Source organism: Phaseolus vulgaris, chromosome 7 (genome assembly GCF_000499845.2).
Source record: "Phaseolus vulgaris cultivar G19833 chromosome 7, P. vulgaris v2.0, whole genome shotgun sequence".
Taxonomy (NCBI): domain Eukaryota; kingdom Viridiplantae; phylum Streptophyta; class Magnoliopsida; order Fabales; family Fabaceae; genus Phaseolus; species Phaseolus vulgaris.
In genome coordinates, this window is record NC_023753.2 from 606,205 (window position 1) to 620,589 (window position 14,385).

General features: G+C 29.1%; 3 protein-coding genes across 3 annotated transcripts; 2 read left to right on the forward strand and 1 right to left on the reverse strand.

The window, feature by feature from the left end:
- Positions 1-979: 979 nt before the first annotated feature.
- Positions 980-3,686, forward strand: LOC137828970 (cationic peroxidase 1-like). Its single transcript, XM_068635756.1, has 4 exons — positions 980-1,306; positions 1,853-2,044; positions 2,162-2,327; positions 3,126-3,686. The coding sequence occupies exons 1-4, from the start codon at positions 1,061-1,063 to the stop codon at positions 3,533-3,535; spliced, it is 1,014 nt and encodes a 337-aa protein (XP_068491857.1). The 5' UTR covers positions 980-1,060; the 3' UTR covers positions 3,536-3,686.
- Positions 3,687-6,389: 2,703 nt separating this feature from the next.
- On the forward strand, positions 6,390-8,388 carry LOC137828823 (chalcone--flavanone isomerase-like). Its single transcript, XM_068635545.1, has 3 exons — positions 6,390-6,841; positions 7,590-7,813; positions 7,933-8,388. The coding sequence occupies exons 1-3, from the start codon at positions 6,580-6,582 to the stop codon at positions 8,098-8,100; spliced, it is 654 nt and encodes a 217-aa protein (XP_068491646.1). The 5' UTR covers positions 6,390-6,579; the 3' UTR covers positions 8,101-8,388.
- Positions 8,389-10,302: 1,914 nt separating this feature from the next.
- LOC137828824 (chalcone--flavanone isomerase) lies at positions 10,303-12,770 on the reverse strand. Its single transcript, XM_068635546.1, has 4 exons — positions 12,467-12,770; positions 12,207-12,365; positions 11,329-11,552; positions 10,303-10,642 (listed from the first exon to the last, which is right to left on the reverse strand). Exons 1-4 carry the CDS (start codon positions 12,570-12,572, stop codon positions 10,466-10,468), a joined length of 666 nt encoding a protein of 221 aa, XP_068491647.1. The 5' UTR covers positions 12,573-12,770; the 3' UTR covers positions 10,303-10,465.
- Between the last annotated feature and the right edge of the window lie 1,615 nt (positions 12,771-14,385).

Consider the following 14,385-nt stretch of genomic DNA (forward strand, 5'->3'; position numbering starts at 1 on the left):
CATTTCTGCTATTTGTTACTTGCGTTCTCCATGCATACATCCCATCATCATTTTTACCATTTACCACTACGCTTTTAATAACTGCACCCCTATTATTTTCAAAAGCCCAGGTCCCATGCAGCTGGCCCAACGTTTTGCTATTCCCCACTTATATCAAACGAATATATCTAGTAAAAAATATAAGAAGCGAAGGCCTAAGAAAACTTTATAAATCATTATAGATTATATCTTCTCTTTAATCTTGAGGAGTAATATTTTTTATCTGTTTTCTCTCTCTTTTTCTCACAATAAGGTTGAAGAAATTACCCTATACTGCGATAACAGGATCTGCATTGATATGGTGTTTTAAAAACAATTTCTTCTAATATTGACAAGTGTTTCTTATACATGAATATATTCTTACAAAACCTTTCATAAATTATACTGAAAACAGTTATTTGCATGTGACATTCTTTAGTGATTGTATATATTGATAATATAGTTGTGAGTATAATTGTTTAACTTGTGAATGTATTGTTACTTTTCTGTAAAGAAAGTGTTCATAGTTTCAGAAACCATATCCCCATAGGATTTGAAGTTATTAATCTTTTCCTTATTTCTTACAATGTACATCTTTTCTCCAAAGTTTCATTAGCACAGAAGCTTTCTCTGGTTGGAATCCAAGCACAAAGGCAAATTGACAGCCATAAACTATAGGTTTTTCTCTTATATTTGGATCGATCCACCCTTATAGGTTGAGTGCAGATGCATTGTCTTGCAATGAAATCTGCAAGAATTTGATCAAGTCAAACTTGTTTAGCACATAATACAGCTAATTAACAACTTGGTTTCGTAATCTCAATCATTTGCAGCTTTGCAGGTCGACTCCATATTGCTTCAGTCAAAAGATTCTTTCTTAGATATGATTTGATATATACACAATTGACCCGAAGGATATGCATAACATGTTGCAAAACTTCTATATAAGAGTAACATTTCATGGCCATGAGAATCACCCACCATTCATCTTCAAACCTCTCTGCATAATTCTACTACTTTTGCAAACTCTTGGCTTCTGACAATGGCTACTACAAGTTCTCTCTCTGTGTTTGGCTTCAAACTAAAACTTTGTTTGGCTTTGCTTGCATGTGTTATTGGGGCTACTTCAGCTGAGTTAAACACTACTCAGTTGAACACTACATTTTATGATAAAACTTGTCCTGGTGCCCTTGACGTCATAAAGAAAGCAGTGAAAGAAGCTGTGAAAAATGAGTCTCGCATGGGGGCATCCTTGCTCCGACTCCATTTCCATGACTGCTTCGTTCAAGCAAGTCTCGTTTCACTCCCACCATCTTATATATCATGTTTGAATACATTCAAAATAATGCATTAATTGCTGCAGACATGAGATAGAATTAATACTATTCTGCATGTCAATGTTGTGTGTTGCATGTTATGTTATATTATGTTATTGAAATTGATTTTAAGCATAACTCAACATCATAAAACTGACTTATATGATGAGATTCACACTCATTTATATCCTATCAAATGTCTTTATTTCTGGTTTATGTGAGATTTTTAATACATGTATGTCTTCAATCAAAGCCTGTTGTACATATTAGAAGTGGATTTTAAATCTAACTTAATCTCATAAAACCGGTTTAGAATGTGAAATTTGCATCTATTTATATACTATGAAATGTCTTTATATCTAGTCAATGTGAAATCTCCAACACAACACATGTCTTTATCCAGGATATTAGATATTAGTAGTGATATATTGAGGAAAAAAGTGTTAGGTGAGATGCAAGTGAATGATGATAGATGTTAATTAGATGCAAAGTGAGCATGGATCTGTTTTGACACACAGGGATGTGATGCATCAGTATTGTTAGACGACACGGATAATTTCACAGGGGAGAAGAATTCATTTCCAAATGCTAACTCCCTTAGGGGTTTTGAGGTGATAGATAACATAAAATCAAAGCTGGAGAAGATGTGCAAAGGCACTGTCTCTTGTGCTGACATCTTAGCCGTTGCTGCCAGAGACAGTGTTTTTGAAGTAAGTACTTTATCTTATTCAATTAAGATTCATATACCCATTAGTGTGTGTATAATTAAATAACATGCATTAATTAAAAGAACGTAATTTGTAAGATAAGTTTATGTAAAATCTCAGCTTGGTGGACCAAAATGGGAGGTGCCATTAGGCAGAAGAGATTCAACCACAGCAAGTTTAGCTGAATCTAATTCAGACTTACCAGCTCCCACTTTTGATCTTGATGACCTCATCCGTGCTTTCCACGAGAAAAATTTCACTGTCAAAGAACTAGTTACCTTATCAGGTAATACCCTTTAAACCCCAATACATTATTAAATATATGAAAAATGTTATTTTTACAAATAAAAATCGGCTTATATATTTATGAATGGTCTGATAAAATCAAGAAACTCTCGTTAGAATAAGTTTTAAATCTTTGATACCATGTTGAGAAGTGGACTTATAATTCTATCTCATAAAACCAATTTATAAGGGGATGTTTCCACCCATTTATATACTATTAAATGTCTTAATCTTTAGTTGATGTGAGAACTCGAACATAATTTGATATATCGTTGTTAACATATCATCGCTCTATACAAAAGATATACAAAATTAGCTTGTTAAAAATGAGTTTATGAAAATTGAAATGCATTTACAACTCTGTTACGGCTATGATTTGACCAATACAATTTTAAAATTGTTTCATTTCAACCAAATTTTGTCTTTCTTTTCAATTATAATCTATTGAGAAGTGACATTTAAGCCTAACTGAATCTCATAAAATCGATCTTTATATATTTATGGATGCTCTGATAAGACCAACAAATTGTCGTTAAGATAGACTTTAAAAAGCTCTAATAACATATTGAGAAGTAGATTTAAGTTTAACGGAACCTGATACTAACTTATAAAGTGAGGTTTAGATCCACTTATATACTATGTTCATCTTTAGTCGATATGAGAACTCGAACAACATGATCTGATATATCATTGTCAACTTATCATCACTCTACACGTACACAAAAGATATACAAAATTAGCTTGTTAAGATGATTGATAAAGTATTGAATCTTAATGAATTTATATGTTGATGGTTCAGGTGGTCACTCAATAGGACTAGTGAGGTGCCGTTTCTTCAGAACCAGGATTTATAACGACAGCGACATTAACCAGAAATTTGCAAAAGAAAGACAAGTAGAGTGTCCCTTCGAAGGTGGTGACAACAATTTCAGTGCTTTCGATTCAGCCACTCCATTCAAACTCGACAATTCCTTTTACAAGAACTTGTTGCAGCAGAAGGGTCTGGTTCACTCTGATCAACAACTCTTCACCAACAACAGCACTGATAAAACCACAAAGAATCAAGTAATCAGCTACAGCAGAGACATGGGGCAATTCAAGAAGGACTTCGCAGATGCAATGTTGAAGATGAGCATCATCACCCCACTTACCGGCTCAGCCGGTCAGATCAGGCAAAACTGCAGGCTCGTCAATCCTCCTTCAACCTGATCAACTTCATGATTATATCTATTCTCTAATATTAATATTCAATGCAAAATTTAATTAAGCTACTTCATTTCATTCAGCTTTTCTTCAAATAAACCCTTCCACTGTAATCTAATGCAATTTGTTAACTAAAAGTATGACTTCTATTCAACTACTTCAAGTTATTAATTTGTAGGGTGGCAATGCGGGTTGTCCGTCCCGCATAGGCTTGCTCAGTACTTGGCCACAAAATGTGGGTCGGGTTGGCCCACTCTGTATAAGAGTTGGCTTGTGGGTCTGCGGGCCAGTCCGCATAAAAATATTTATTAAATTTTTTTTATTTAGATGTATTAGATAAATGGTCTCATAATATTATTTTCATGAAACATGTTTAGCAGATGTTATTAAAAATTTCGGAATATAAAATATAAGACTACATGAAAAAAAATATGAGGTGTAGAAAAAAAAATATACATTTTAAAGTTATGCGGGTTATGCGGGCACTTGGCCCGCGTGGGCTGCGGGTTATGTGGGGCGAGCCTAAGCATGCCAGCAGGTTGAAATAAGCAACCCGCCCCGCGTTTTTTTCAGTGGGCCGGCTCGCACCACCCGCCCACTTTCTCATCCCTATTAATTTGTATGCAACTTGTTAACTATCATAAAGAAAATTTGTGAAATATAAAATAATCTTAGACACCAAAATAATTAGTTATTATTGACTAAATTAAAAACTATTTTCTAAATTAAAAAAATTATTGATATGTAAAGTAATTTTTATTTTTAATAAAAATTTATAAAATATTTTCTAATTAAATTATAATATTTAAATAAAACTAATTTTAATCTGCATCTATAAAAATAATTTTAATTTCAGCGCTAATCAAATAATGTACTAATTAAAGTTAATGTTTAAGTATAATCACTGAATAATAAAATTTGTTATTGAAATAATATTTAACAGTTATGTAATATATAATAAAATATAATAATTAAATAATATAATTACGTATCTTATTGTACAAATTTACTCAATGATCGATGTAACAGGAACATACAACAAAGTAATCATCGGTTTTCCAAGTAATTGATGCATTGTGTTATATTTTTTTTTATCGTTTTATAATAAACCGATGTAATATTCGTAACGTAAAATAATATTTCCTACAAGTAATAATAAAATAATCATAAACTTAAAAATTAAGTTTAATAAAACCTTTAATTAAAATATAGTGATATGATCTTAAATTAACACTTTGAATTTTAGACACAACATTCACTCATACTAATAAAACACTATTTCTTATTTTTTGTAATTAAATTTATTATTTAGATTGTAAGAAGTTGGAGGGTAACAAATAATAAAATTGTAAGTGTTATAAAGCCTTTTTATTAGAGTAAAACTTAGAAGGAAATTTTAAAAATAATGTAGTATGCACTAAAATAAAATAATTAAAAATGAGTTTACAGATATTGTTTAACTTTTTTTCTTTCTATATATTGTGAAATCCAATGCAGCTAATTTTTCCTGACACTAAATTTTGAATATATTTAAAGTTACTCAGCGAGAGATCTTATGTGTCTTATATTATGAGTATTAGAAGGGTTGTGTATTTGTGAAGAAACGCGCTTTTGCTTAATGCATCACATGCATAAGCACTTTTTTTAGGACTTTTCAAGATGTTGACTTCACCAAAATCGCTTAAGCATTGGTATACGACAAACTCAAAGACCACTTGTGTTTTTTCTATTTTGCACTCACTTCTCATATCAACAATTTCTCTTCTCTCTTCTCTATTTTATAGAATCTGAACCAATCAATGACCTATGGAAATTTTTTGTAATATATATGTATTTAAATTGTACACCCTATTTTTTTTCTATCTTATTAAGAATTGAACTTTAAGCTTAACTCAACTCCATAAAATCGGCTTATGAAGTTGAAGTTTGCACCCACTTATATACAATGAAATGTCTTAATCTCTAGTCGGCGTGAGATCTCCAACATATCTCAGAAGTAAAATAGCACCAAAACTCACTACTATTTTTTTCTTATAGTTTTCAAACTTTTAAATATTACTTGTTAACATTCTATTTTAATATAACCATTATTAATTTTAAAGCTTTATTTATTACAAACCTTCTCCCCCTCTTATAAACACTATATATTTATGTATATTTTTTTAATTAAGTATGCTTATTTTCAATATTTAGTTATTTGTAAAAAAAAAATCTCCATTTATGTTTTACATTTGACTAGTATGTGTAGTATTCGAGTCCATACGCGAAACTTAGCATCCGGTTAAGACCAATCGAAATTATTACACTCAAGCAAATGATTAATGAGACTAATCAAAAATCAAACATTAAGTAATACCTTATTAATCATGAGTTAAATCCTTAATCAGACCCAATATCAATGGTCCATGATAATTATATAAATAAACACATATTCCAATAGCCAGGTATGTTATCCTCTAGTACTAATTGCACGGTGTATCGAGTGTTGAAGTCTTAACTAAACGTCGAAGTGTCTTTTACCAATATCATCCGAGTTCAGAGATCACGTAGACTAGAAGTGGAGAGGTGAAATATATAGATGGATTGCATTCGAGAGGAATGAGGAAAAAACCAATCAACCAAAAATAAGAGTAATTATTCTCTTGGTTCAACTTCATTCAAGAACACTACCAATTGATATCAACACTTTTCAATTATTTTTTTAACATATCGTAATTAAAGCACTTTTGACTTTCATTTTAGTTTCTATTTTGAATTATAAATCGAAAATGATGTTTTTAATTTTTTTACTTATATTTATTATATTAAAAACATGTTGTATTAGTCCTACAATTGTAAATGTGATGTGTTTGCACAAATTAAGAATAAAAAGACAGTATTGAAATGAGTTGAGAAGTTTTGACCAAATAGTTAGGATTACAGTGACCTTCCATTTCCCATTCCTCCACCTACCATTCACCAACCTTCCCCTCTTTATATTCAATTTTTCTTCTTTCTTTTCACTTCACCCATCAGATTCACTCACTCACTGCTTCCAAAAACCAATACCAATGTCACTCCCTTCCGTCACCGCCGTAGACGTCGACACCGTCACTTTCCCTCCCGCCGTCAACCCTCCCTCCTCCTCCGTCGCCTTCTTCCTCGCCGGCGCCGGCGTCAGGGGCCTCCAGATTCAAGACAAATTCGTTAAATTCACTGCCATCGGAATCTACCTCCAACCCGACGCCGTTCCTCTTCTCTCCGTCAAGTGGAACGCCAAGTCTGCTCCCGAATTAACGGATTCCGTCGAGTTCTTCAGAGATATAGTTACAGGTAATTAGCTAACTAACTAACTACTTTTTCGGTATTTTACCAACTGGCTATAAAGATAAAGACAAAACCATCATTTTTCACATAATTATTATAGAATTTATTTTCATTTCTCATATCTAAGTAAGAATTTTATGTTCAATTAAAAAAATTAACAGTCTCAATCGATAACAAGTGTAGTGTGAGTGAAACCCTCACAAAAAAAAACACTTTATACTTCATAAGATATATAACTGAATTCACAATATTCTGATATTTTTCCCTAAAATTTCCTTGGTACTAATTTTACAAAACAAAATATATAAAATAATTATATAATCAAATGTGTATATATATCAAATGAATGTTTAGGATGTAGCATCTGGGTGTGTGCTAGGTAATAGTTTTCGAAATTTCACATCAATTATATATAAAAATATTTTATATTATATAACTCGATACAAAATTACTTATATTAAGAGATATTTATTTATAAATTTGATCTTATTAAAACTCGTTAAGAAGTACAGATATTATCATTGAAGGAACAATACTCAAAGCTACAAATGTTTTAAAATTTTGTTCATTGGTCGTTTGAGAATTACGATCTATGGAATTGAATATTTTCTTGTATCTGAGAAGAAGAACTTTCAAATTCATAAGAAGGAAGTTTAATTGGACTGAATCAAAATTTTATTCTATTTTATAAAATCTGTTTTATAAAGTTGAGTTATATTTAAAAGAAAACTAAATGATGCTTTGTATTGTTCAGGTCCGTTTGAGAAATTTATGCAGGTAACAATGATCTTACCCCTGACGGGGCAGCAATACTCAGAGAAAGTGTCAGAAAATTGTGTGGCCATTTGGAAGTCTCTTGGGATTTACACTGATGCAGAAGCTGAAGCAATACACAAGTTTGTTTCTGTTTTCAAAGACCAAACCTTCCCACCAGGCTCCTCCATCCTCTTCACAGTGTTACCCAAAGGATCATTATTGGTCAGTGATTATGATGCCAATACTTACACTTGCAAAGTTCATTGTTGTTTTTGATGCATCAATCTCACATGAATGTTTTAGTACTCATCTTTTTCATTGTTTAATTGATTTGCAAACAGATAAGTTTCTCCAAAGATGGATCCATTCCAAAAGAAGTCATTGCTGTCATAGAGAATAAACTGCTTTCAGAGGCTGTGTTGGAGTCAATGATTGGCAAGCATGGCGTCTCTCCTGCAGCAAAACAGAGTTTGGCCTCCAGATTATCTGAGTTGTTCAAACAGGGATGATGAAAATCCTTTACCCCTTCATGTGCTACCAATAAATAATGGGGAAATTTCATATTTTATAACATATATTTAACAAACATAATAATATTTTTAATTAAAAAATAAAACAAAAATAAATAAAATATTAGTTTATTGAAGTGTGAGATTTGTGTTTTCACTATTTACAGTGTAAACATGTCAATTCTCTATTTAATAAGTCTGTCTACCACTTGTGTTGTTATCCTTTGTTGTCTAAGTACTGAATTCTGTATGGTTTTTATTATCAAAATGATAAAAATATATTTTTAATTGTGTGGAACCAAATAATTATTCAGTAATTCATGTACCGTATAATTGCACATTAATATATCTTTGGGTAAATGTATATTTAGTATTTGAGGAAAATCAAACAAAGTAATATGGTAAAATTGATACTATTTTTCTTTTATAAAAGCTTTAAGGCATGTAAGACATTTGCTATCATTTGCTATCACATAAAAAAAATATTTAAAAAATACAAAAATATAAGAAACTAGACCAAAATTCATATACTAACAAAAACGATACATAGGTAAATTATACATATTCATAAAGAATTCTAATAACAAACTAGATGGAAGTCTATTCTACCGATGAAATGATTCTATATGAATAAATCCTAAAAATTAGTCTATTTATTTCATTCACGAAAAATATAAGTAAATCTAAAAAATAATTATTCTATATATTTTTTATTTTTATCAGTTTTTAAAAATTATTCTATATAGAAGTAACACTTATTCTTGTGGGGGACAAAAAAATCATTAATAATTTTGATCTTGTGATGAATTTCTCAAAGGGACTTATTATACAGAGTCATTCATAGTTTTAGATGCCATTATCCAACAATTTTGCACATAAGATGACAACAATTTAATCGTATAAAAAAATACAATGGTTACATGAGATTCAATTTTTCTTTCATATTATAAAAATTAACAACTAAGAAAAGTTCTAACTTAAAAAATCTTACTCAGTGGCTACTCCACTAGATTAAAGAAATATAAAGTAGAAGAGAGAGAATCTCAACAACTACTTACATTGGATTTGGGTTTATGCATATAATTCAATGTATCAAACAAAACTAATTGTTTAATTAAAGAAATAGTGCTATTTTTTTTTTATAAATAAATAGCCATACAAGTTGTATTCAATGCATGTGCAAATAAATTATTTAAATTTGAACCAATAAATCTCAATTCTAGTGAACTTCACAAACTCTCCTTCAATATTCAACCCTCTCACCCTATGCAAAATCAAATTGCTGGTAAATCAAAGAAAAAACAAGATAAATTAATCCTTTTTTTCTAGTTTTAATTACTTTTTAACATGCTCAATTTTGTGTCTTCCAGCAACAATAGTCTTAACTCTAGCAAGTTTCAATAATAATTTTATGTCTTTTTAAGTTTTACATACTTTTTTGTGTTCTTTGTTAATATACTAACTTGTAGTCTATATTTTATCATAAATCTATTACACATTCATATATTATCATAAACAGAAAATTCATTCTATGTAAAATTTAAAATGTTACACCTTAGTAAAATGTATCAACCAATATACTAATATTTTTCAATCGTGCATGTAACATCTTAATATTAAAATCCATATATAAAATAAAATAATAATTTTAATATACTCAGAAAAATATAAAATTAGTATAGTACATCCTAGAAATTTGAGTCAATGACCAATGAATAAATTATATAAATATTTGAGATATTATTTTTAATTTAAAATTTGAATGTAACGATGCTTATGAGTTTTCTTTCTTATATCAGTTGGTGGTTGAAAATGTTTTTTCTTTATAAACACTTCTTTTTATATTAGAATACTTTTTTAATAGTTTATTATTGTATGTGCTTGTGACTGTATACCAAACTAAATTATGTTTTTGAAGTAGCTTTTTAGAGTTGATACAAAATAGGATACATAGTTACATTATTTTATTAACTAATCATATTCCTTTATTTAAATTACATATATGTTCTCGTGGTCTATATATATAGTTTTATGACAATATAAATACATTTTTACTTTTTAATTTATTGAAACGGATATAATCTTAATTAAACACCGACTTTAAAAAAGACAATATCTTAAATAATGATTAATTTTAACAATGATATCTTTTGAATTTGAAATCGGAATAATATGAATCACAAAAAAAAAAAATTACAAATATAAGAAAATCTCAAACTCAGATTTTATTTATTTATTTGATAAACAAGTAGAAATACATGAGTAAGTTTAACAACTTTAGTGAGAAGAAAGAGAGAAAAACAATAATATTTGAAAAACTCAAGTTCATGCACTAATTTTCCTCAACTCATGTGTTCCTCAATTTTCAGACTATAATGCCGCCATTCAATACCGCAGGCAATCGTGAAGCCAAACTACGTTTCAAGTCAGGGGAGACAGCATGTTCTCCGATCATAGTCTCCAATACTGCAGCTGATACAGCCTTGTTCTCTATAACTACAGCCTCTTCTCCCGGTATCGTTGCATCTTCAGAGAAACTAAGCTGCAGGTTCATTAAACAAAACAAATATATGAGACTCAGACAATTCTCTTAAATGGTATGTCCGTGTCGGACATATATATCGGACATTGACACTTGTACGACACTCATAGAATACAATCAATGAAGTGTCCAATTCAAAAAATTATTTGTTGAATTTCTGACGGACACATGTATCGGACACTGACACTCGTACGACAGTGAAGTGTCTAATTCAAAAAAATATTTGTTGAATTTCTTACAATTGTAGTACTATTCTAACACAATTTTAAAAAGAAAAAATACATTAATTTTCTAAAAACTTAAATTTATTGTATAAATTTTTAGTATGATTATAAAAATAAGGAACAAATTCTTTTGAATCTGCCATGAACAACATCTTTTTGTTCAAACAAATCTGAAATATACTTGTGCAAATAAATCTTTATTGTCCATTTATATAAATTATATAATATATAGATTTCGGTCCTCATATGTTACATTTTAAAGATTATACGTATTTTTGCGTCTGTATGAGAGTATGTGTCAATGTCTTTCTTACTATAAGTAAAGTTTAAATATATTATTATTTTGGATTTGTTCAATGATTGTATAAAATATAGAAGTTTTTAACCTATGGTGTTGATATTTCAAAGGAACAAAATCATATTTAGTTAGTTAAAGCAAGAAATGTAGTTTGATATACTGACCCCCAAGATTCCATCAGGTGATTGTCGGTAGAAAACAGAGGCACCAGGTGGAAAATTCACTTTCTTGAAGGCTTCTGCAAACTCTTCAATGCCTTTGGCTTCAGCATCACCATATGTCCCAACAGACTTCAAGTGTGCCACGCAGTTTTCCATCACCTTCCTCGAGTATTCTGTCCCACTCAATTGCAGAATCTTCGAACCTCTTATTAGCTTTTCAAAGGGTCCTACAAATACATATATAAATTATATTAAGAAGTGAACTAAGTCTAACTCAACCTCACAAAATCAGTTTATAATAAGATAAGGTTTGCACCTACTTATATATAATAAAATGTTTTAATATTTAGTTGATGTGTAGTTTTCCATATATATTTTTTATACCGAAATGATGAGACAATATATTATGAATGATCCGATAATAATCTAATAACGGATGACTTTATAAGTCCAACAAATCATTATTAAAATAAATTCAAAATAATTTTGGATACCGTATTATAAGAAAAAAGGAAAAAAAAGTTCGTCAAACGTCACAAACAAAACCATTTTACTCGCATGTATATAAATAGTATTATTATTTTTATAATAGTAACAAGCATGCTTTTGTTGACCTTTGTTTTATCCATAATTTCTTATCACTTTATTTTCAAAACAAAAATAATCTCGCTGCTTAATTTTTCAGCACTGTGTTCAATTATATGCCATAAATAAACAAGAAAAAAAGGGTAATTTTATGTTTATCACAGTTTTAAAAATATTAATTAATCTACGTAAACTATAGAATAAAATTGACAATAATATTCCAGCAAAAATCCAATTTTAATTCGAGATGAATAAAACAAAACGAAAACGAGTAAAGAGAAAAAGATGGTCTTAACCTGAAATGATATCTCTGTAGAAGTCAAGAGTGTTGATCAACTCTTCCGATGGCTTACCCTTCCACTTGGTGGCGAGTGACGCCACCGCTTTATCCTCCAAGTATACTCCGATGGCCGTGAACTTTATGAATTTCCCCTCAATCGTCAATCCTCTCTCCCCTGCATCGTAATTCATTTGTTACATATCTCGATCATTTCAAATGCATAGTTCGTGTTAAACAATGATTCAAATTTTTTCAAGAGAAAGGAAGTAATTGAACCTGCGCCGCCGAGGAAATAGGTTTTGGCAGTGGCCGGTGAAGTAACCACCGCAGGGAAGTGGAGGAATTCCACCTGGACGTCGGTGATCGTTGGTGCTGTGGCCATTTTGAAACTCTGTGTTCTGTTAATAACATGAGAATGCAGGAAGACAATTAGTTATATAGGGACACACTCTTATTTTTTAATAAATAATTCTACTATATTCCATTTGCCTCTTTCTAAGTGGTGTGTTCTTTTACACATTTACCCATACTTTTTCTTATTATATATTTCATATTCCTTCTAAAACTTAAGTAGAAGGATATTAGTGAATATTTGTAGAGTTAATTCATTTATATCCAATATTGATGGAGATCCCACATCGATTAGAGATTAGAGCATTTTATTGTATATAAGTTGGTGCAATCCTCAATCTTATGAGTCGATTTTATGGGATTGAATTAAGCTTAAAATTCACTTCTTAACAAATATATTAACAAGTTTTAATTAAAATGTTCTTATCATAATAACCTTAAAACATAAATATTAATTATAAACAAGTTAATTATTAATTAAATAAATATTTTATTTAATGATCATTTAAATGCTCTTCTCGAAATGAATATTAATAAAAAAATATATATGGAAGAAATGGTGCATTACCAACTTCTAAATTAATATAATTTTGGGTCGGTCCATGAAAGACCACTCATACCTCAGACTTGTCAAAGAAAATAACATATTTTAAACAACTACTGTATCAATCAATATACTAATATTTTTTTAACACTATATGTAACGTTTTAATATTAAAATACATTAACTAAATAATAATTTTAACCTATTCCGAAAAATATAAAATTAGTATAATACATCCTGTAAATTTGACCTGATGACCGATGAATAAAATTTATAAAAATTTGAGATGTTACTTTTAATTTGAAGTTTTAATATAATGATATTTATGACTTTTTTTCTTAGATGATTGACTTTTATATTTTATATATATATATGAATTTCTTCTTATGATTAAAATATTTTTCAATAGTTATTTATTTATATTTTGTTTGTTTTGTGATTACTGTACACAAGTAAATACGAATGGAAATACAGGAACATTGGAAAGACCATGGAAATTTTGTTTGACCTCATTTTGTAAATATATTGTATTTGTATAAATTTTAGATGTGTACAAATAATATTTTGAAATACTACATACATAACAATAGACCCTCTCTTAGATAGTAAATATTTATGTCAATAAACTAATATTTTTAATTGTATATGTAACATTTTAATCTTACAATACATAAAATAAAATAATAATTTCAATATATTCGGAAAAATTATAAAACTAATATAGTACATCCTAGAGATTTGACTCAATAACTAATGAAAAAATTATAAAAAAATTAAGATATCATTTTTCAATCCAAAACTTTAATACAATAAATTTATAATTTTTCTTCTTTATATACTTTTTATCTGTTAAAGTGAAAGTATAAATTTAGAGCACACTACTTAATGAACAAGTTAATTGTTAATTAAATAAATATGTTATTATATATATATATATATATATATATATATATATATATATATAAAAGTCATCATCACATTAGGTTTGAAAAATTTGTGGAAATGTTTTTATAAGATCAGACAATTATTTGACTAATATCTTTTAGATTTTAATAATTTTTTATTTATGTGAAATATTTGAAAAGAAAAATTATGAGTTATTAAATTTAATTAATTCCTTTGATAATACTTTTTGTATTTAATCTGTTGTTTAGTGAAGATGCCACTTCATTATTGTGTAGCACACACTTAAATTAAAAATATGTTAAAAAAAATAATTATAATACACTAACTCATCATGTTTATGTTCTTCTTTATCACCTACCCACCTAACTAGCACACCAGAAAAAAATAATAGCAA

What these genes read in the sequence shown, in the direction of transcription:
- LOC137828970 (XM_068635756.1), top strand. Translation starts at nt 1,061, where the DNA reads ATGGCTACTACAAGTTCTCTCTCTGTGTTTGGCTTCAAACTAAAACTT. An exon ending in TCCATGACTGCTTCGTTCAA is followed by an intron (nt 1,307 to 1,852) that starts GCAAGTCTCGTT and finishes TTTGACACACAG; the next exon opens with GGATGTGATGCATCAGTATT. An exon ending in AGAACTAGTTACCTTATCAG is followed by an intron (nt 2,328 to 3,125) that starts GTAATACCCTTT and finishes TTGATGGTTCAG; the next exon opens with GTGGTCACTCAATAGGACTA.
- LOC137828823 (XM_068635545.1), top strand. Translation starts at nt 6,580, where the DNA reads ATGTCACTCCCTTCCGTCACCGCCGTAGACGTCGACACCGTCACTTTC. An exon ending in CTTCAGAGATATAGTTACAG is followed by an intron (nt 6,842 to 7,589) that starts GTAATTAGCTAA and finishes TGTATTGTTCAG; the next exon opens with GTCCGTTTGAGAAATTTATG. An exon ending in TACCCAAAGGATCATTATTG is followed by an intron (nt 7,814 to 7,932) that starts GTCAGTGATTAT and finishes ATTTGCAAACAG; the next exon opens with ATAAGTTTCTCCAAAGATGG.
- LOC137828824 (XM_068635546.1), bottom strand. Translation starts at nt 12,572, where the DNA reads ATGGCCACAGCACCAACGATCACCGACGTCCAGGTGGAATTCCTCCAC. An exon ending in CTACAGAGATATCATTTCAG is followed by an intron (nt 11,553 to 12,206) that starts GTTAAGACCATC and finishes ATGTATTTGTAG; the next exon opens with GACCCTTTGAAAAGCTAATA. An exon ending in CACCTGATGGAATCTTGGGG is followed by an intron (nt 10,643 to 11,328) that starts GTCAGTATATCA and finishes ATGAACCTGCAG; the next exon opens with CTTAGTTTCTCTGAAGATGC.